The sequence below is a fragment of the Varanus komodoensis genome, unplaced genomic scaffold (genome assembly GCF_004798865.1).
Source record: "Varanus komodoensis strain SLA01 unplaced genomic scaffold, ASM479886v1 scaffold12, whole genome shotgun sequence".
NCBI classification, from domain to species: Eukaryota; Metazoa; Chordata; class Lepidosauria; order Squamata; family Varanidae; genus Varanus; species Varanus komodoensis.
In genome coordinates, this window is record NW_025335349.1 from 22,491,695 (window position 1) to 22,513,723 (window position 22,029).

The following is a 22,029-nucleotide window of genomic DNA, read 5'->3' on the forward strand; positions in this document are numbered from 1 at the left end:
GGAGGTTCTCCAAGCACTCTGACCATGCCAGTCCCATGGCAAGAATGAGGAGAAAGGGATGCTGTCACTGGCTATTCTCTTTTCCCATGTAACAGGTAGCCAGCATGGTCCAAATGCTAGTACTGAGCCTATTTAGACTGAGACACAGCGGAAGAAGGCACCTAAAGTAACAATTGGTAGATATTGCCCAGAACATCAGGTGTAAAGACTGGGTTACACTGATTGTATGGGAACAATGTTGCACCCAGCGTTAGTCTAACTAATGTCTTACTCATTTCAATGGTTCTTCTCTTAAGTGAGATGGACAGTGGGGGCAACCCATGGCTGCCCATGGAAAAGGCAGCTGCATATTGAGCTCCTTCCCTGTCTTTGTAACATCTAGAAGAAGATACTTCATGTCATGGTTCCATGATATTCTACATTTCCTTATCCTTCAATAGTATAATAGCAGCCAATAAGGTGGACTGGAAATACAGAGTGTGCTGACATCAGCACGGGGGTAGGTTGTGGAAGATGATATAGGCTGGGAACCTGTCCATTCAGCTGCCAGTTTTTGGTGGATGTGATTCACCATAACTTCTAGTTTGCCCCTTGTTCTGAAGGTTCTGACAGCATCAGACTGTGGTTCAGCAGCACCCCCTGCCCCCAACAACATGAGGTATGCATTGCCAGACAGCTGTGCCCACAAACTAGTTGTCTCATACTGCTCTGTGTTCAAAAACCACAGTTTTCCTGCATGTGGTTTGCTATTTTGAGGTGTGTGAGAATGGCAGCATTTTGGAGTATATTCTGGTTCTAAAACCTGACTTTCCTTATAAAAATAAAATACATCCAAGTACCTGAAAGAGGAGTTTTAGAAGCTGAAATCTAATTGGTAAATTTTCACAGGTTAAGCAAAAAACAGAACCTCAAACTATAATTTTTGGACTATAACCTTTTAGTGAAATTTCATGTTGGTTTTCTCAGAGGTCGATGTGAGTGGATCAGCTTGTGCTCTCATGGAATTTCCTGCACCTGTCAGACCATCATGGAGTTGGGATTGTGGCCAGTTTGGTGCAATACTATCCACATCAATGGGAAATGTTCTCTACGTTTCACCAGTATAAAGAGCAATGCACTTATTCATGTACGTTCTTTTTAATTTAGGGCTTGCCAGGCAAGGATGGGCCCACCGGACCTCAAGGACCTCCAGGACCTGTGGTATGTCTTAACAGACTACTAGATCTAAATAACTTAAGCTGAACTTTTGACATCATGAGATGTCAGTAGCTTCTTCACTTCATTTCAGTTATGCAACTATGGGAAGTTATCTACATTGTAGTACATAATAGAAAAAACTCAAAATATATAACCATTTGATGTCCTGATGGTCTGGAGAAGCTGGTTTATTTTTCAATATTATGCTCAGTCCTGTGGAGTTTTCAGAAAATGTTCAGATTACCTTGAGGATTAGTGCTTACCACTTGTAGGCTGGGTGCATAAAACTCAACAACCCTGTTGTGTTTTCTGAACCCTGTCATGGCCTTTCAACAGGGTAAGCTTGGTCTTTAGAAACCATGTTAAAGAAACAATGGCTTGTTCTATGGTTTCTCTGTACCACCATGACTTGTTTTTTGCCTGAATCCAGGAATAAGGGTTCCGTAGTCTTGATATGCAACTGCCACAGAGTCCTCTGGACAGAGTAGCAACTGCAGAAGCCATTTCAACCATCCAGCTTCCATATGTGGACCAATGAGGAACAGGCAGGTGATATAGGGAGGGAGTGATGCATTTTGGGATTGAATTTCAAGCATATTGGCTCACAGCATTCACTCCAACAGTGGGAAGACTGAATGGGGCAGAGGATGGAAACACAGATAAAGTAGAAACCACATGTTCAGGCATCAGGGAAATTATGGCAACTATGCAGAGCTGTTTATCATTCTGTGTGAATGTAGCCATAGATAACTATCGTTTGCATCCAGAAGGGATTTAGGTATGAACATTAATGGCCCTCTAACCTGCTTTGATAGGGAACAACTTATCTTGGAGCCTTAGACGTTTACAGTGCTTTGCCCCAGATTGCTTTGGATCTGAAGTTGTCTAAATATTTTTGAAGCAGGTCACCCTCACTTGGATGCATGCCTTGTTCAAGGCAAATGGACAGTTCAAGAAAATAACAACTAGGCCTCCAGTCTCATGCAGCTGATCAAAATGATTATTTTTTGATCTTCAAACTTAAGTCTAGACAATGGTTTGTCAACTATGCTATGGTGCCTGAGGATGATAGAAGCTGAACAATAACTGGGAATCCAAATTTGAGAACAATTGGTCTAGAGCAATCATCCCTATTTTTTTTTTTGCGGGAGTGAGGAGTCAGGGAGGTCAATAGTTCATTTAGAACTTTGAGAATGTCATGAGCACTCTCACAAAATGCCTCCCATGAGTGGGGCTTACTTATTCATAAAATGGCTGCTGTTTTATGCTCCTTTCCCTGAAGGCAAACAGGAAAGACTACATGAAAATTGACTTGCTGAAGAGGTGAGGTCTGAACTGTAAATTATAAACCACAATTTTGCATCTAGATAAGGATGGTCCTAGAGGACAGTAGTTTGTATGTGAGCTCCCAGACACACACACACACACACGCTCTATCTATCTATCTATCTATCTATCTATCTATCTAACTAACTATCTCTTAAGACATAAAATTAAACTCAGGAATGGGAGAGAGGCTCATGGTCACCAAGAGAGGTATTCATGGGAACATTGGAGGCAACCAGCTGGATTCTGCACATCTAGAGAAACATCTGCCTCATTTTTATTCAAGTTTCTTGGTCCTGCTGCATTGGACCTTTAGACAATACATTCTTTTGGACATTATCTGTGGTTCAACTGATATGTGAACAGTGATGATAGTGATTTTTCCTGCTTTCTCCATACAGGGAATACCTGGGGCTCCAGGTGTGCCAGGAGTTACAGGAAATGTTGGGCCACCAGGTGATGCTGGGCAACCTGTAAGTAGCAAAGCATTATATGGACTATGCCACTCATGAAAAGGTGTGCCAGAAGTCCACTTACATGCATCTCCGCTGTACCTTGGATGATTTATACAGTAGTCTACTGAATGGAGAGCAAACAGCAATAAACCACTGTTATGAACAAGCAGTCATCTGCCTGTACACATTAGCCAGGACTGCAGGAATGTAAGTCCTCTGATCCCTAACCAGGAGTTTTTGGTATCCTAAACATTGTAAAGCCGTAAGCGTTGCAACAGTGTCATACATAAGGTCTTTCTGCAGAGCTCAAGAACATCCCATTATCTGACATACATCATGAGAAGGTAGCTTTCTCTTGTCCTGTAATCCATCAGTTCCCCTTACTCTGCCAAAAAGAGAAAAGAGGGGAAAAGAGAAGATGGACGGATGGAGGGGTGGAGGGATGGAGGGACAGGGCCCACTGTGAAAAGTATTTTGAAGCAGTTTTTCAGTGTGTGATAAAGGGACAGTCTTTTCATGTCAGGGCTCTGCAGAAGAAAATTCTCAGTGTGATCCAAATTAGGGCTCCTTTTGTGAGAAATCATTGGCTTCGACTAGAAAACTGTGTTTAGTGATTGTGTATTGTCTTGGTGGTGCCAATGGGAGCTTTTTTCCAAGGCTAATTACTATGTAGGGGATGGGGTGGGACCCTGACTTCGGGATGGCTTCATTTAAATGCTTCAAAAACCCAGATGTGACTGCCGGCTATACAATTAAAGTAATATCAAGTTTAACCCTCAGAGGCTTGTAAAAGTATCATGTTTGATTTCTTTTGATTCCTTCACTCAGTCTGAGAATGAAAACAATGACAGTCAACAAGCAAGCTTCTTTACATGTGATTTCCACCCAAGAAGATATTAAAAATGGAAATTCTGGTGCAGTGAACAGGGTCTGATATGCTAGCTGATTAGAGAGGCTAGCTGGAAAATAATCTCTACCTGACCTAGCATACACATAGATCCAGGCCTACTTTCAGGCTAAAAGTTTAGGGGGAGACACTAAAAACGTTGTTTGTAGGCTATTCAAGGACAGCATTGTAAACTTTTTAAATTATTTGATGTATTTTTTTTATTCCACTGCTGTGGAAAAAAGGACCAATTACCCTAGGCAGTGATGGCGAACCTTTTAGAGACCAAGTGCCCAAACTGCAACCCAAAACCCTATTATTTATCACGAAGTGCCAACACTACAATAAAACCTGAAAACTGAGGTTTTCGTTCAGAAAAAACACCTAACAACCAGTCCAAAACAATGTGTATAGATCCTTGGCAACGTGCTGACCAGCCATGAAAAAGCTCGGATGAGTTACGGCTAACCCTAGCCCTAACTTGTGACATCAACATCTGGTACCGCGACTCCTTTCCACGCATGGCCATGGCTCCTACGTCTGCTGTAATCCAATGCTGGGGCAATTTGGCTCACATGCTGACAGAGAAGCCCCTGCATGCCAGCTGCAGCATGCACACAATAGATTCGCCACCACCCGCCCTGGTGCGCTCCACTGGCCCTAATATAGGGGTAAAATACCATTGAAAATAATGCAATTTTGAGAAAGCCTTCCTTGAGTAGCTGTTCCTGCACAGCTCATCGTTTCTGCGCATTGTAAGCATGTTCCAACCATCAAAATGATTCCAGGACCCCTCGTTCTTCTAACCCTAACAATACCCTGGTGCACACCCCTACCCCTATTATATGTGTAAAATCACATTGAAAATAAGGCGATTGTGAAAAGGCATTCCTTGAGTAGCTTTTTCTGCACAGCTCATCATTTCTGCCCATTCTAAGCACATTCCACACAACGAAATCATGCCAGGACATGTTGTTTTGTAACCCCAACCCAATTATGGTGAACCTTTTAGAGACTGAGAGCCCAAACTGCTACCCAAAACCCCCTTATTTATTGCAAAGTGCCAACACTGCAATAAAACCTGAAAACTGAGTTTTTGGTTAAAAAAAAAAACAACTCACAGCCAGTCCTCACAAATATATGTATATTTCAATATCAGTGCACTGACCAGCCATGCGAAAGATCAGACGAATCACAGCTAATGAGTCGTGGCTCGTAACGTCATCACCTGGCACCACTACTCCTTTCCTGTCACGCGCATGGCCCCAATGTATGCTGTTAGATGATGCTTGGCTGCTGGGGTGATGCTGGGGCTTCTTGGCTCATGTGCTGCCAGAGAGGGCTCTGCATGCCCGATGTGGCACACGTGCCATAGGTTCGCCACCACTGCCCTAGGCTGTACCTGCCAATTTTAGAGTACAGCCACCAGAATCCTTGACCATTGCCTAAGCTGGCTTGGGTTATGGAACTTGTAGTTGAAAACATCTGGAGGGCACCGTTGCCACCCCCTAATCAAGGGAGTCAAGCATTTTGCCTGTGCATATTGAAGCTTGCCACAACTATATAACACCAGTATCAACTTGTCAATTTTTGTAAGGTGGAATTTGGGATGCATCACAAACAACAGTCATATATTACTGTTGTGGTATGTTGCAAGATGTATGACCTAAACATTAGTGTGTTAAAAAGTCCTATTTTTAACAGGGTGAATGAGTGCATCACAAATTACAATTCTTTCATTTTACCCCCCACCCCGCTGCTTCCTCACAGGGACTTCCTGGACCAAAAGGCGAGCGGGGTGAACGTGTAAGTTACTTTTAATCTCAAAGTTGTACAGAACCCAGGAATACAAAACTGTACAGACCCCAGAATAGGGCACTTAATCTTCCAGTTGTGATGAAAAACCTATAATGAGGTGAGTGGTTCTTTTTAAGGAGGCTGAAGCTGCGGTTCACTCCACATGTACCTGTGTGTAAGTCTGTGAGTGGATGAAATCCAAAGCTATGCAAGCAGATTTCGGATTTCTGCTGGTGCAGTGGGACTTCTCTTTGCCTTCTCCTCCCCTTCAACCCCATGCTACACTCCACTGAAGCATCTCCCAATGGAAGCATCCCCACCAACGCATCCCCCAACCCTCTGGAGGGAATTTGGGGGCACACAAAGGGTTGAAGTGACAGGTGGAAATCTGTTCCATCAGCAGCTTGCATTCTGCTGGTAGATGTATCACTTTTCCACGGATAGGGTGGTGCTGCAAAAAAACCAAGGACATCCTTTTCAAGTGATCAGGGAGAGAAGCATCCCTGTTCTGTTCAGTTCACAGGTGCTAATGCATCATTTGGATATTCTTCTGCAGGGAGACCTTCAGTCCCATGCAATGGTGCGGGCAGTAGCACGTCAGGTGTGTGAACAGCTTATCCAAGGTGGGTACCAGTATTTATAATTGGAATTCTTCTAGATATTTTCTGTTGCTGGTGTTGGGCATTTCCAAATGCCACCAGTGATTCATCATGCTGAGCACAACTCACCCATTCTGGCCCATTTATCCTGCTCAGAGAAATAAAGTTTGGTCAGGCTGAAGTGTTCTTTTTTGTGGATGTTTCTACTTTGCAGGTCATCTGGCCAGATATAACTCAATCTTAAATCAGATTCCAAGCCAGTCTGTTTCAACGCGAACTGTTCCTGGACCCCCTGGTGAACCAGGACGGCAAGGAGGACCTGGACCACAGGGAGAACAAGGATCTCCCGGAAGGCCTGGATTTCCAGGCAGTCCTGGCCAGCCTGGTAGACCTGGTGAAAGAGGTAAATTGAATACTAATATCTATAAAACTTGATCTTAACTGACGGTTACCAAAGACAAAATAATGTATGTCTGGTGTCATGCTGGGCAGATAAAAGTCAAAGCAATATAAATAGCTTTCAACTCCTGGGAGGCATTGAATGTGTTAAAACCCATGATGGATATTTTCAAGATTAATAATATTGACCTATGAGAAGTTTCCTGTGAGAACTGTGCTTTCAGAAAAAGTCTCCTTCGTACTAAAATAGAATTCCATATAAAACATTTGTGAAAAGTGGATCCAGTGTTGTTCGCAGCCTACCTAGACGGTCATTTTCCATGGGATTAGGTGAATAATACTTTAAATATTAAGAAATTGATTACTGTTTAAGGTGTCACAAGAATCCCTGCTGTTTTCATTGTGAGAGACAAATACAGCTACCCTTCTGGAAATTATTGCAATGGAAAGCCAGTGAAATGGTTTTTTTTTTCTTTGCTGGCATCACCTGTCTCATACAAAAAGATTGTTTTTATGGCCTGCTTTCATGTGAGAATTTTTAGTAATCTTACTCTACATATGAAGAGTTGAGCCCAAATCATAAAGCTGAAACAAAATACAATGATAAATTCCAGTCTTCACAACCTGTTGGATTTTGCAAAACAGCTGTGGCAGTTTGACCAGCTTCAGGCTATTTTATGCAAAAAAGTAATGGTCCACCTTAGTGAGCTATGAGTCTTATACAAATATATGTGATGGATTCTATTGCTTATAGATGTATTTTCTTATGTGATCTTAAAACTGGGAGGAATCTTGAGGCCATCGAGTCTGACTCCTTGTCAGTGTAGGAAATCTATTATTATAGCAGTCCTGATAGATAGCTATCAAGACTGCATCTAAAACCTCAAATGAAGGAAAGTCCACTGCTTTCCATGACAAGCTGTTCCATTGTTGAATAGTCTCCATCTTCAGAATGTTCTTTCTAAAGTTCAGTCTAAACCCCTTTCCTTGTAATCCAAACCCATTGGTTCACATCTTAGCTTCTTCATTTTCTACATGGCATCCCTTCAGATATTGGAAGATGGCTATTATATAGCCACATTTCTAAGCTAAGCAAACCTAACCTCTGCAACCTTCAAGAAAGGGAAAAAAGATGAATGGGGAATTATAGACTAGTCAGTCTAACATCCATACTGGGACAAATTATTTAAAAAAAAATCAGTCTGCTAGCACCTTGAAGAAAATGCAGTGAGGAACAGAGGCCAACATGGATTTCTTAAAAATAAGTCATGTCAAACCAACCTAACCTCATTTGACTGGGTAACCTCCCAAATGGACAGCAGAAAAGCCGTGGGCATAATTTACCTTGATTTAGGAAAGCATTTGATAAAGTGCCCCATGACACCCTGATAAACCAACTAGCAAAAAGTAGGCTGGACAGAACTACAATTAGGTAGACCGAGGAAGAAAAAACCAGATGCATTGATACAAGATGGGGAATACTTGGCTCAACAGCACTGAAATAGAAAAAGACCTTGGAACTGTTGAAGACAACAAGCTATATATGAACCAGTACTGCAATGCAGCCGCAGAGGGCAAATGTTATTTTGGGATGCATAAATAGAGGTATCACTTCCAAAGAGACACTAGTTCTCCTTTTTTCTGCACTAGTCAGACCTCACCTGGAATACTGAGTTCAGTTCTGCAGCCCCACGTATTTAAAAGATGCAGAAAAAATCTAGGAAGGGCAACAAAGATAATCCAGGGTCTAGAAACCAAGCCCTACAATCAAAGACTGAGAAAGCTGGGCATGTTCGGCCTCAAGAAGAAAAGACTGCAAGGGAATGTATTTGCACTCTACAAGTATCTCAAAGGTTGTCACAAAGAGGAAGAAAAAGATCTTTTCTTACTCATCCCTGAGTGTAGGACATGGAACAATGAACTTAAATTGCAGCATACCAGATTCAGGCTGGTCACCTGAAACTTCATGTCAGAGCAATATGACAGAGGAGCCAGTTCCCAAGAGAAGTCATGGGCTCTCCTATACTGGAGACATCCAGTGCAAAACTGGACAGTTATCTGACTCAAAAGAAAAAAAAAAGAAAACTCTTGAGCCTCTGCAGCTGTGCATTTGAAGCTCACTTAAACCATAACACGACTACAAGAGGCTTCGGCGAATGGGGCGGCATAAAAATGTTTTAATAAAATAAATAAATAAAATAAAATAAAGCAAGTTTCTGCAGCCCTGATGCTAAACACATTTTCTTGAGAAATAAGCACAGTTTCTCATAGAAAGGGATAATATATTTTAAAAATAATAATAATAAAATTAGCATCTGTATCCATTCACATGCCTGGCTGCCTGCCGGCACCCTCCCCATTCCTGACTATACGGGGTTTAAAAAAGAAGAAGAGGAAAGGATGCAGAGCTTGGCTGCATCAGCTCCACTGACAGGCCCATACCAGCTCAGGGTCTGATGCCAGGCTTAGATTCCTCTGCATCCTTTGCTGCTTTCTGACTGGTAATTTGGGCCCTGCAGCCTACTGGAAAACAGCTGCATCATTGAGGGTATAGGCATACTTTTATTTCTAAGAAATAAGTACCTTATTTTGAAGAGCATTCTCACTTTTTAGAAATAAATGAGACAGACAGCTCCGTCCTATGCATGTGAGCACTGAAATAAATCTCACTGTGCTGAAGTCCCAAGAAAACGACTGTGTGGCTTTGTCGCAGAAGCCAGTTTTAAATGCCCAAGAACACCAGTTTGCCATTGCATTGCTGGCTGCCTTTTCCTGCAGGTGAAAGGTACTCTGGCGTTTAGGGTGTCAAATGACTCACTTCATTGCCATGAGAATGAATGTTATGTTGTCGGTTATGAAGATCTCTGAGATCTTTGAGTGATCTCTGAGAAACCCAACAAGTCTCTGTGGCCCTAAATCTATTGACACAAGTGTAAAAGAATGCAAGATTTAGGGCGGCAAGCTTGTCAGTCTTGGGTATCTTTGGCAAAGCTGAACAAAGTGTGGCATTGTTAAGTCAAGAAAGGAAGAAGGGGGCTGAGATACACAGGGAAATGGGAAGTTCGAAACAAGAGAAGGAGTGATTGAAAGTTAAACTGGATGGATTAAAGTGAAGTGTGATGGAGGACAAGCTCTCTGAAAAGCTTGCTTCCTTGGATAAAGAAATATACTTGAGTGTGAAGGACTTAACAGAAAGATTAAGCAAATATATATAATGAGGAAGAACAAATAAAGTATTAGATTGTAACAATACTTCCCAATCCAGTAACACCAACTTTATAGGCTTATATATAGCTTGCAAAGAATGTGCCAGGGAATTCAGTTGAGAAGTCACAGCTTGCGATAATGTTGGGTGGGAGGCAGGGAAGGGCACGGGATCAAAGTTTTCACATTCATTATTTCTGTTGCTAAAACAGTTGTCAAAGCAGAAAAGACATTTTGGCAGGACGGCACATCTGGCACTGGTCTCTAAGAACAGTTCCATCAGCATGAACCATGCTTTCAATTGTCATCTTCTGGTCCCAGGCCAATGCAGTACTGGGGCACATTGAGCCAACAAGCATTGCAACACAAGGAGGCTCTCCAGGTTGCGGGAAAGACGTGCTTCTGGTGAGAGGTCTATAAGGAGAGGCTGTTTTGATGCTCCAGCAGCAGATTTGTAGATGCTTGTCTCAAGCAGGAAGTCTGGGCATAGCAGAATGGGGTAGACAGCATTATTAAACTCCCCCAAGCTTTGTACAGCCAGTAAGGAAATGGAATTATTTAGAGTCAGCACAGGCTGCCAGCATGGCATCAGGACCTGCAAACTCCACCTTTGATCAACACAATCTGTCTGCTGGGAAGCCAGTGGGATCATTCAGGAGCTGATTTGCCAGGAGTAGTGGCTTTCATCAGTCTCTCCCAGGTTTAACACATCTGCCTAGGCAGCAGAAATGCCTGGAGCCATCTGAGGCAGTCAGCCCTATCCACAGACCCATGGAGTGCTTCCCCATGTTGGAACGAGGGTGAGGGCTCACCCTGTAAAGTGACATACGGGGAGGGCTTGTGTGGTCTTATCCCACTGCAAAGAGAGGGGCCATGACAGCAGGTTAGGGACTAGCGATCAGGCTACATCTGTGCTGCTAATTCTAGCATGCAACTGAGCTGCTGCCTTCCAGCTCCCATACTGGATTCCTCATCATGCTGAAAAATCAATATTAGCTCTACAAGTCTCCTTCCTAATCTTATTTAGACTATTTGGGAATTCTGAATCAAACATTCATTGGGAGGAGGTGGTGGTGGGGAAACACATACAGTCAAAATAGTTCATAGATTTTCTCTTGACTAAATGTTGTTTTGGGGACAATCTGTCAAATTCTGAAGCAGTAAATCAAGAAGAGGTGGAAAGGGTATGTTTCAGAAAGGCTGATTACAGAGAGTTAGGGTTGGGGTGGAGAGGAGATTTGACTCTCAGTAGAATTCTTCTCTTCTAAAAAGAATGAAATTTTATCTAGATGATGCAGTGACATATTGGGAATTTAAAAGAGATCCTTCGTATTCACATGATATAGGCATCGCATACACTGTGTGCTTAATGAACTCCCACAAAATGCTAATCTTGTGCCATAAATAAATTCTCTATTCTTACTATTCTTTTTTTTAAAGCCAGTTCTACAGCAGTGAAAATGACTATAAAAAGTAGTCTCCTTCAAGTTATTTCATTTTCTTTTGATCTCATCTTCAGATTTGCATTTTTCCAATATGGAAAGCGCCAAAAGTTTTTTGTATAGTGCACCGAACAGGTTGCTTAAGATCACGATAAAGCAGAGGAAGGGGAGCATTCTGAAGTTGGCTTGTGTTTCTGAAACTAGACAACTTGCTATTCATTTCTGCAATGAAAGAACCATACTCACTGACATCCAACATATGATTCCTAGTTAAAAATTATTGTAACAGTCTTGAAAATTCAAGTTAAAAATATAAAATGCAAGTAAGCAAATCTGACTGGCAAACTATATTAGAATTCCAAACTATGAGTGCCCAATTGACTGAGCAACTAGGCAGCTTTTCATTGATGTCCTTCACGTGGTCAGTGAATGGTGTTACTAGATTAAAATGCCAAACTGGCTTTCCCATTATCTTCAGAAAGTACGCATCTCACAGAGGAAACCTCAGTGCTTAGCGTGCAGAAAGGTCTTTAGTGGAATGCACAGTGGCAGAGGGCGGGGAGGGAGGGCTTGTGATGGTTTCTTCATGGTTGTAAAAAGATGCTCTGTTCTTCCATTGAAACCAGGGCAACAGCAGTTGCAAACGCAAGTGTAGATTCAAGGTTTGTTTGGGGACAGGTTGGGGAACGAAAGGGAGTAGGAGCCATGGCCTTCCCTGGGGCACACCTGGTCCACGGTGTTTTGCCCTCAGCCTCTGTGGAACATCACTCCTGAATCAACAGCTTTCTTTTGGCGTACATGGTTGGTTTCTGGCCATGAACTTCCTTGTCTGCATGCTGAAATCCAATGCACCCTACAACTCCTGAGCTGCACTCTCAGAGAACATTGGATAGTTTCCCTAATGCAGAGCCTTGTCCTTAGAATGTCCACTTTCTGAACAACAACTACATTTGTTTTCTTAATGGTTGTGAAGTGTTGTTTGCATTGTATATGGTGTAGCTTGATGGATGCCCAACTGGCTGTGGATCCCCCTGACAGCAATATTGCCCAGCCCACAAGAAGATAAGATGTCAGATGCTTTGCTGAATTGTGTCCACATCATTTCTATGCCTTACCGGACTAGTGACTGTCTAAAGAGGCAATACAGTTGGGCCTAAGCTAGAGGCTTCAGAAATCACCGGGTGCTTTCATTACATACCTGAGATCCCCTGTTTCCATATTTTAAAAGCGCATGGATTTAGCACAGCTGCCCCCTATTCCTCAGACTCCTGAACGTGTGTTCTGACTCTTTAATTAAAATAGAAAGCCATGACCTCACTTTCCTGTAAGCCTGAATATGATAGCTTTGGTCCAGAAAGACTGGGATACTGGCCTGGGGGTCTGGCCTTATTGGCCTGATTTCTGCGAATAGCTGTGTTCATCTTGTGCCAAACCACCTGACCATACTTGCTTCTAAAACGTTGCTAGAAAATATGCAGCGTTATTCTCCACCCAGACCCAGGCTCCAAAGCCCTGGAGATTAAGGCCTATAAACCAGTTAGCTTAGGTTTTAAGTCAACTGTCAGTATCAACAGTATGATTTCAGTTTAAGTACATTTTGGCTAACCCCTGGGCTGGAATTTGGCTTTCTGTCACTGCAGACTCTTTCCTGCAAATGCCCACATCTGCTTATTGTATGTGCAATCCTGCTCATGCATATATGGCCACTGACATAAAAACACAATGCAAAACAAGAATGGAGAGAAGAGGTGGCTTGCATGTCCTTTAACTGTCCTGTTTTAGCAGGAACAATCTCTAATTTAGGGCAACTGTTCTAAAAAGATCTTTGCTTTCATTCTGACCTTCTGGGGCTTCCCAAATAACCAGTGCCCCCTTCCCATTGTTTGATGGTTTCCCAGCTTTTGAACTGGAAGAAGAAGCAGGATCAGAATGCTTAGCTGAAATGCCAAGGCCAATGAGTTGGTGAGAAATGGTCCACCTCTGGTTCTCTGAGACACCCTGTAGAACAGGGAGGGTCAGAGGGAAGGACCTTGATCAGTCCAGTTGTCTGACACCAGACTAAATGAGCTGACCAATTAAGTAATGTTGGGCATTCCTGCCACATGGCCCACAAGCAGTGTGAACCTCTCTGAGGGTGGAGCTAACTCTGTTTGGTGGAGAAAAGAGGAGGGGGATTCAGCTTGGAATCTACTCCTGGTGTGTACAAAACTCAATCTGCACTTCATGGGCTCCTTAACTTGATGGATGCTTCTTACTCAGTTTGTATCACAAAGCCAGTCCTGGTTGGTCAGATTTAAGATAATAAAAGACTGGAGTTAGAAGCCTCTCATTTTGATCTGCTGGGAAGAGAAAAGAACCAGGATGAGGAGAGAGAGACCAGGTCAGAACAGGTTTGGCCCTTGGGCTGAAGAAAGTTCAACATCCCTGCTCTAAATGGGCATTTTAAAATGAGCCATTAAAGTGGCCTTCACTTCCCACACTCATCTCCCAAATTGTAGGCTGTCTTAGAGGTTTGTAAACTTCATAAAAAGGTACTAAGGTCAAGTTGTGGGCATTCAGTAAATTTATTTAAATGTAGTTGATGAACAGTGAAATCCTAACCATGTCTTCTCAGAAGTGAATCCTACTAAATTCAGCCAGACTTACTCCCAGGCAAGAATAAGACTGTAGCCTAAAAATGCAGAGGATTAAAGCTCTTTAATTCAGCACTAATTAAAATAATATGAATACTTAGCTAATGAAGCCATTGAAAAGTCAAGCCACCATGGCTGTCCAGCAAAGCAAGCGAGTTGAGAGCCCATAAAGAGCAGCTGCTATTCTCTACAGGCTTTCGTTTTATGAGTAGGCTGAACCTGAACGATTGATTTTGATCCTGAGTGTGTATATGGGGTGTGAAGTGAAAGGAAGCAAAATGACTAGTGCAGAAGGTCTGGCAAATAGCAGAGAAAGGGGCAGGAGAGAGCCATAAATCAGGCTGGATTTTTATGGCTGTGAACTATCCAAACACAACAGAGCTTTCACGGCTGTTTCCAAACTTCACACATGGAAACTCAAACCCTGCTGCTTTTCTGAATATTGTCTATTGCGTTGATTTGACACTGCTGACAGCAGAAGATGTGAAAAATGGCACATTGTGATGGGAAGGCCCCTACTATGAGGATTCTTCATGCAAACTAGCTCAACGGAAGGCAAAGATATTTATCTGGGGTATAACATTCAGATGCCACTTTCCCCCGCAGGACCCCATCCGCAGTAGCTCATAGTCTACAGTGCTTCCATGCTACAGTATGTTCATTTTGCTTCCCCTTCACAGAATCCCCTGCTGGGAGTTATTCCTAGAGTGTATAGAGTGGCCATATGTCTTCTATCACACAGGACAATCCTCTTTTTGGTGCTGTCTATTTGACAGGTTGTCTTCAAAGTATGGTTTAAAGATAGCAAACCATACGGAATCCACCCAAACGTTAAGATCTGCTGAGGGTCTGTCCTTCATATACCATTGTTTTGTGTGTCCTGCCATTGTATAATACCTGGAGACACAACAGAGGGCCTTCTTGGCCATACAAGCCTACATTTGAGTTGCTTCCCCAGGAGGTGTGGCCTTTGGTAATGCATAAAGACCTGGCTCAGGCCAAGATTTTGGGTCTCACTGACTATAGGCTGGTTCTGATCTACCATTCCTGTTTGGATATATTGGACAGAGAATTATAATGTGATTTTTTTGTATTGATTGCATATCCTAATGATACCCACTGAATGGTTTACTTATAAATGCATTAATATGTAAACAAGGAAGAAAACCATTTGCCTTTCAGTAGTTTGCACCTAGATGGCAGACTAATTGGCTTATGGGCCATGTCCTTCCACAGAAGGGCAAGATGTGTTGCATTTCTGTTTCAAATAAAGGACAGACTTTATTCCTAAATATGAATCTATGCATATTAAATTAAACAGCAGTAGTTAATGCAGACTGGATGATGCAGCATCACCATCATGAAAGGCTATCAGTTCAAGAAGCAATTGTACACAAACATGCATTTGTGGAATGGGGCAGGTCAGGACAGCATGCAGAATGGAGGTCTCGAGCTGTTCCAAAACCAGGCAGGAGGTTAGTTTTTTCTTCTACAGGACTACCACCCTCTGCCTATGGGTTTCCCAAGAAAATAATTTCTGAAATGCTGCTTTCAACCAGGATGAACCAGGGCCATCTTAACAGCATTATGGGCCCCGGGCAAAGCAGTGTACTGGGGCCCGTACAACAACTACAACTACTGTTAATTTTGGAAGTTTTCCAATTTTCCAAGGGTTAACATACACAGATTAGTATGGGGCCCACGGGCAAGTGCCCATCAGGCCCAGGCGTTAAGATGGCCCTGGGATGAACCTCCTAACACATCTTAGGTTGTGCAGCTGCTAAGGGAATTCCTGAGCCCTTTTGCCAAGACCCTCTTGTTTCAGTCCAGACCCAGGACAAAAAAGGGAGAGGATGGTCTGAGAGGGAGGGAGCAAGCACCTAGTTTCCAGGTAGATGGCATCTAGAAAAGCTCTAGAGGCGCCGAGGTATCTTTATATGGGTTTCTCTCGGTAAAAGCAAGCCAAAAGGCAGACCTACCATCAGTTTGCAGAGACTGATGGTTGGTCTGTTCAATAATGCAATAGCCCCCATTTCTGATATTGGCAGTCTAGTCAGCAAATTGGATTAGAGAATTGCTTAGGGGCTGGTCCCCCCTTCTAAACAATGGTAGCTTAACTCTCAAAGTAGTTTGAAACAATCACTCTATTCCAGAAAATGGTTTTAAGGGTTTGTTGCTGCTTTGGAGGACCAAGAGGCAAGATAAGGCAAGACGAACCTCTTCGGGTTTCACAGTGTGGTGCCAGGTGACTAGATGCTCAGGGGACTCTGGGGGTCTCTGTCAGAAGTACCAGTTCATCACATGAGCATTTCTGCTTATTTCTGAGGTTGCTTTTGGATGTGTTAGTTCCTGTTATACTCATGGTTGTCCTCACAGGCACCATGGAACAACTGGAAGTGCAGCAGCTGCCTGAGGGACTGCCATAATAAATATTTCTAAACAAAGAACTTGCACATTTACGTAAATCTGCTTCTTTTGACTTTTGCCCATGTGCGTCCTTTTTGGGTGATGCAGAAATGGCCACTGTAGTTATGTCCCTGTGTCCTAGAAGTCTAAGAGGCGAGCCCCCTCCTTTCACTGGCTGAGCGAGTCACAGTGGGAGCAGGCAAGTAAGAAGTGGGAGACAGAATGCTGTGCTCTGGACCACGAAGAACTGGTGGGTGGAATGCTGGGGAAAAGAAGGACGATAGTTTGATGAGCTAGGAGGAGTGCACGGCCCTCCAGTTGTGAACAGTGCTTGGTGTGCCACACTGGTGATGAGCCGGGAATGAACAGCCATTGAGTCCACTGCCAGTCCCTGCTCGTGAAGTGTTTGGTCAGAGTATGCATAATCCAGTTTTATCTACTCAGACTAGCAACGGTTCTCACAGGTGGTGGTCTTTCCCCTCACCTGTCATTTGATCCATTTTTGGCTGGAGATGATGGCAAGGATTACACCTGAGAACTCTGGCGGGAAAAGCACCTGCTATATCACTCTGTGCTCTCGACTGCCCATCAGTTGGGGATTGGATTGTGCCTCATATTTAAAATTCGGCAACATGTGCCGTAAGATTGCAAGCCTGGAACTAAGATCTGTGTTGCTAAATAGGACTTTACTTCAGCATATAAGTACTCTTAAGATATTTAATCAGTATGTATTTAAATAAACTCTCTTTGCTAATCTGCATAACGGCATTAAAATTCGCATCATGTTGTGCAGCAGCATTTAGAATTTTCTTGACAAGGGCCAGGAGCCATACTGACTTTGAAGAAAGTCTTTCACTGTGCAGTTAAAATGCAGTGAAAGTTGAGTGCAAGCAGCAAACATGGATATTAAGACATTCCATATCTGTCCCAGTTGATTCATTTAAGAGAACTGTTGTATGTTCTGGTATTGTTAGCAGCTCACAGAGCTATAGCAGCAGGTAGGAATGAAGGGGAACATGGTTGTTGTGTTTAACAGGTCAGTCTTGTGTTACTTGACTTCTATTCCAGAATCCATTTACAGGTAGCTCCAGTGCAATTAGACTTAGAGCCATTGCTTTATAAAACAAAACACTGAAACAATGCCTACACAACTTGGTGAATTATTTCTCTATATAGTTTTAGCTACTAGAGTGCTTTACATCAAATTATTGAAAACAACTGATATTCCAACTGCTGTAGAATGGAAAAATAAAAATTAGCTGTTGGAGCCAAAATGATTAGTAGAAGAAAGAGAATGGTGCTATATCTTTCAAAAACTGAGTTTCTTTATTCATTGTGTGTTGGAACAAAAGGCTCATTCTTCCATAGACATTGCATGTTTATTTGGAATGTTAATATTTAAAATTTGTTCTTACTGTAAAGACGTATTACATAGTTTGATCTCGATCTCTCTCTGATTCACGCACGCACACATGCTCACACACACCAGAGAGAGAGAGAGAGAGAGAGAGAGAGAGAGAGAGAGAGAGAGAGAGAAGAGAGGGAGATCCCTGCCTGCTCACATTATTTTTCACAGTACAAAATGTTTAACATTGATGAATTAATTGTTTTGGAGATTAAAGGTCCATACCTACCGATGATTAGATAGAGAATATCTACAATTCTCAGCATTGCCCCAGCTGGCATAGCTGGGAGTTGCGGGATTGTTTTTTTGTTTTTGTTTGTTTGTTGTTGTTGTTGTTTGGTCTAAATCCATAGGATTGCATCCTAAATTGCTTGTTGTAGGGATAAGAAGGTAATTTTTGTATGCCACTCCAAATCTTCCTAAAATACAGGCTGAATGTATTTGAATGCATGCAAATATGGTGCTTTGTGCTTATGTCAAAAGATTTGGAATATCTCCATGCCACACACAGAGAGCTATCAAAATTGCACCAAGACATTAAAGACACACTAGATGTCTGAATCCCCCTAAAATTAGTTTTGGGTGCAGAACCTTTCAGCCCAAGGGTTGAATTTGGTTTTAAAGACACTTTTTGGAGCTATATTTTAGTGGCAAAAACAGTGAGTCCAAAATTGAGTAGGGCAAAGGAAAGCAAAAGTCAGACTCCTATTCAAACATACCAGCATATTATACCTTAAAGCTCTTGCTGACAGTAAGTTCCAACAGCCACCCTTTGGAAAAACATTTCAATCTTTTAGAATGGGGAAAACTACTGCCCCAAAGCCAGAAAGCCACCAGACAGTGGGTGGTTGAAGGAAAGGGTATGTAACCATTTCAGAAACCTGGGAGGGCCAGTTTTAAATATCACAGGGGCTTAATTTGGCCCCAGGCTTGAAGTCACCACCCCTGAATAAAACTGGTTCATGACCAATGTATCCAAGACATTTCACTCCCTGAGGCAAAGAACAAGATAGCAGCTCCTCCCATTCTGGGTACAATTGGGCTAGCAGTTGAATAGCCAATAGGTATGGCAACCAATAGGACTGGCAGGTGAATTTTTCTTCCACACTGGTGATTGAGGTGGCATCTTTCCCTACACCTGAGGGCAAGAGCCTGGTGTAGGAAGTGCAAGGTAGGTCATGGCTTACAGCCTTTCTCCTCCAAGACGTTGATGCCTTTTCCTACCTTCAGCTTCCTGGTGGGGGCAGCTTCACCCTAGCTAATTATAGGGCAAGCCCTGCCCATATCCCACACCTGTCCCTGGCTTGTAACATGTTGGCCTTTCCTTCTCAAGCGCAGCAAGACTTCAGGCTGTAGCAGTGAAGGCAACTAGTGAGTTGTCTTTGACCTCTTCTATCCGTTAAATAATAAAAGATGCATATGAAGCGAGCCAGTGAGATGTAGAGATTAAGAGCATAGGACTGGGACTCAGGTGACCTGGGTTCTAGTCCCCACTCAGCCATGGATCTAACTAAGTGACTTTGGGCCAGTCACATTTCTCAGCCCAACCTACCAGGAGGAGAATAATGTGAGCTACTTAAAAAAAAAAAAAGAAAAGAAAATAGTGGAATAACAATCAAATAAATAAATTCATAAGAAATATTAATCTGTCTTCCTTCCCATCTGTTCTTATTTCCCTCCTTTGATGTTACCAGGTTTATCAGGAGAGAAGGGAGAGCGAGGAAGCCCAGGTGTTGGATCACAAGGCCCCCGAGGGCCTCCAGGATCAGCAGGTAAACAGATGGTCATGCCATCATGTCTCCAGTAATCTCAGTCAGTCTTTGGAGCATTGTCAGTTTAAACAGCAAGCGAGGCCTCCACTGTGGTTGCCTGTAACTCTCAAAGCATGGAACGTTGCAGTCCTTGACTTGAGCATCAGTGGCAAATTTTGACTGCCTATGTCTTTTGCCCCTGCTCATAAAGAAGAGGCCCTGGATTCCTTGTAGGACTAAAGAGCCTCACTCCTACCCCACAATCCCCCCAAGCCTGTTCTGAAGAGGGTCTTCCATCTCCAAAGCACAGCTAGACAGAAAGAATTGTTCCAGCTGTGAGGAAAAATTGAGGACCCTCCGGAGAGGACGTCTCTGCTGTGACTTTGGAGGGGATTTAAGAAGTTGCAGAAATGACTCTAACTTGCCTGCCAACCAGCATATGCCAGCCACAAAACTGTACCCAAAGTGTATTTGTCCATGTGATGTGGATTCTTTGCAAAGTCTCCCCAGCTAAACAAGCTTCTGGAGTTCAAATTACCTGCCGCTCTTCCATATTTTAATTTCCTGAAATGGATTCAATTGCTGTGTGTGTCTGGATTGCCACAATATTCAGTGCATGTCCTCCTTCCTGGTCTCATTACAGGGTATTGATGTAAAGGCAATGTATCAATTATGATGATAATATGCATGAGCATGCTTAAAAGATACACAAGAAGAGGGATGTGTTAGCATTAAAAAGTCTCTCTTTTCACAGTGTCATAATCAAGACTCCCGTGTGTGTTATAAACCTGTAATGTGTGAGAGATATGAACTGAAAACTGTGACAAAACTGTAGAGGTGCCAGTTCTGAAATTAACTGGACAAATTTTCCTGCTAAGGCAACTGAAACAGAATATGGAGCAAAGCCAGCCCAAAAAATAATGGAATGTGGGACGTTCACCAGTTTCGTTAGTGAACTGGCATTGGCAGCAGTTAAAGCATTCTAAGGTGTGACGGGGAGACACGTGGAACAACAAATGGGGGTGAAGAACAGACACGAACCGTGACTGGCTGAGCTCCCAGGCTTGCGCCGTTGCAGGCGTGCATTTCTGCTTTGCACTTTGCAGAATCTGTTGTGGCAAGCATCGCTGCTGCTTGGTGTGAATCAGCTGTATCAGCTGACCCGTTTTATGAACGGGTCTTCATTCTATCCCAGCATCTGGTGAATTATTTGTTTAGTGGTTACAGGGACATGGGGAAGCATCAGCAGAGCACATGCGTGGGTGGATTCATTTTAGGTTACACAGGATGTTAAACCTGGTGTTGACCTTCAGCAATGTAGAGGTGATATTCTTACATTGCTACTATGTTCTACATAGGACCTCCGGGTGAGAGTCGGACTGGCAGCCCTGGCTCTGCAGGACCACCAGGTCCAAGAGGCCCACCTGGGCACAGTGGTGCTCCTGGGGCACAGGGTACAACAGGGCCCCCAGGTTACTGCGATCCTTCTTCCTGTGCTGGTTATGGAACAGGTGGTGAGTATGCTTCTCCAGGTTATTTTTTTCTTACCATCAAATCCTAGCATTGCATTGAATTTTCAGCCTTTGATTTTCAGGGTCAAAGTTGCTACCAGTGGTAGTAGAAGGGTATGAAAAAAAGTCTGGCTTCTCCTCTTTTGTGCATTCTTGACAGATTGGTACCCATTGTTTCCCTAGTCTATTACAGATCTGGAACTATTGTTTTAGTTGGAAGGGCCTTATTATGATAAGATCCAACCAATCAGAGAGGTCTGGTGAATGTGATAACATCATGGTAGCGTGAAGTCTAGTCAGTTTGGCTGCTTGATCACAGAGGGAGCTCAAACAAAGCTGTATTGTCCCCTCTCTGCCTGTGCATTTGGACACCTTCCAGAACACATCCATGCTTGGATGAACGTTCTGATCCAAATATAGCTCTAGAGTTACAAGGCAGAAATGATGGTGGTCAGGTCTTGATCTTGTAAAAGAGTATTCAGCTAGTGCACCAGCTGTGGCTAGAAAGAGGTCCTTCTGCCATCACTGACACAGGAGCATCGAGTAGCAAAGACCATTGAGAAGAAACTGAAGCTGCAAATTTACCTTTTTATGGAGAGAGAGAAACCCATTCAGAACAGGTCCACAGTGCAGGCCTACTAATAATCACCTGGATTACCTGGATGGAACGTTGGTTTAATGACAGTGATCCAACGGTTGGTGGGTTCCAGGGCTTCATGATACTGGCAGCTTTCTCATGAGGAAGAAAGGGGGAACTACTTGTGCTCAGCAACAATGCTTTCCACAAACAAGGCTTATGTCATTCAGTGAAAACCTTGCGCCTTAGCAATTATATCACAATGGCAGGCATTATAGATGTTCTAATGTTCATGTTTCCATGGTCTCAGAAATGCCACCTCCATCATTTCTGGACAAAGGAGCACAGAAACTCCTATTGCTATTCTACCCAAATTCCCTCTGACATGCCATAGGTTACTATTCCACCAAATCAGAAAGATTTGATCTATGTAGGAGAGTC

General features: G+C 43.0%; 1 protein-coding gene across 5 annotated transcripts in view; it reads left to right on the forward strand.

The window, feature by feature from the left end:
• The window catches only part of COL14A1 (collagen type XIV alpha 1 chain), a 139,542-nt gene that overhangs the window by 113,520 nt on the left and 3,993 nt on the right, over positions 1-22,029 (forward strand). For 4 of the 5 annotated variants that reach the window (XM_044421842.1, XM_044421845.1, XM_044421841.1 and 1 more), the window contains 7 exons: positions 1,147-1,200; positions 2,925-2,996; positions 5,635-5,670; positions 6,218-6,284; positions 6,475-6,663; positions 19,444-19,521; positions 20,859-21,014. In XM_044421842.1, coding sequence (XP_044277777.1) covers positions 1,147-1,200; positions 2,925-2,996; positions 5,635-5,670; positions 6,218-6,284; positions 6,475-6,663; positions 19,444-19,521; positions 20,859-21,014 — 652 coding nt within the window. The remainder of the gene's footprint in view (positions 1-1,146; positions 1,201-2,924; positions 2,997-5,634; positions 5,671-6,217; positions 6,285-6,474; positions 6,664-19,443; positions 19,522-20,858; positions 21,015-22,029) is intronic. The other variant, XM_044421843.1, reaches the window with a different exon arrangement.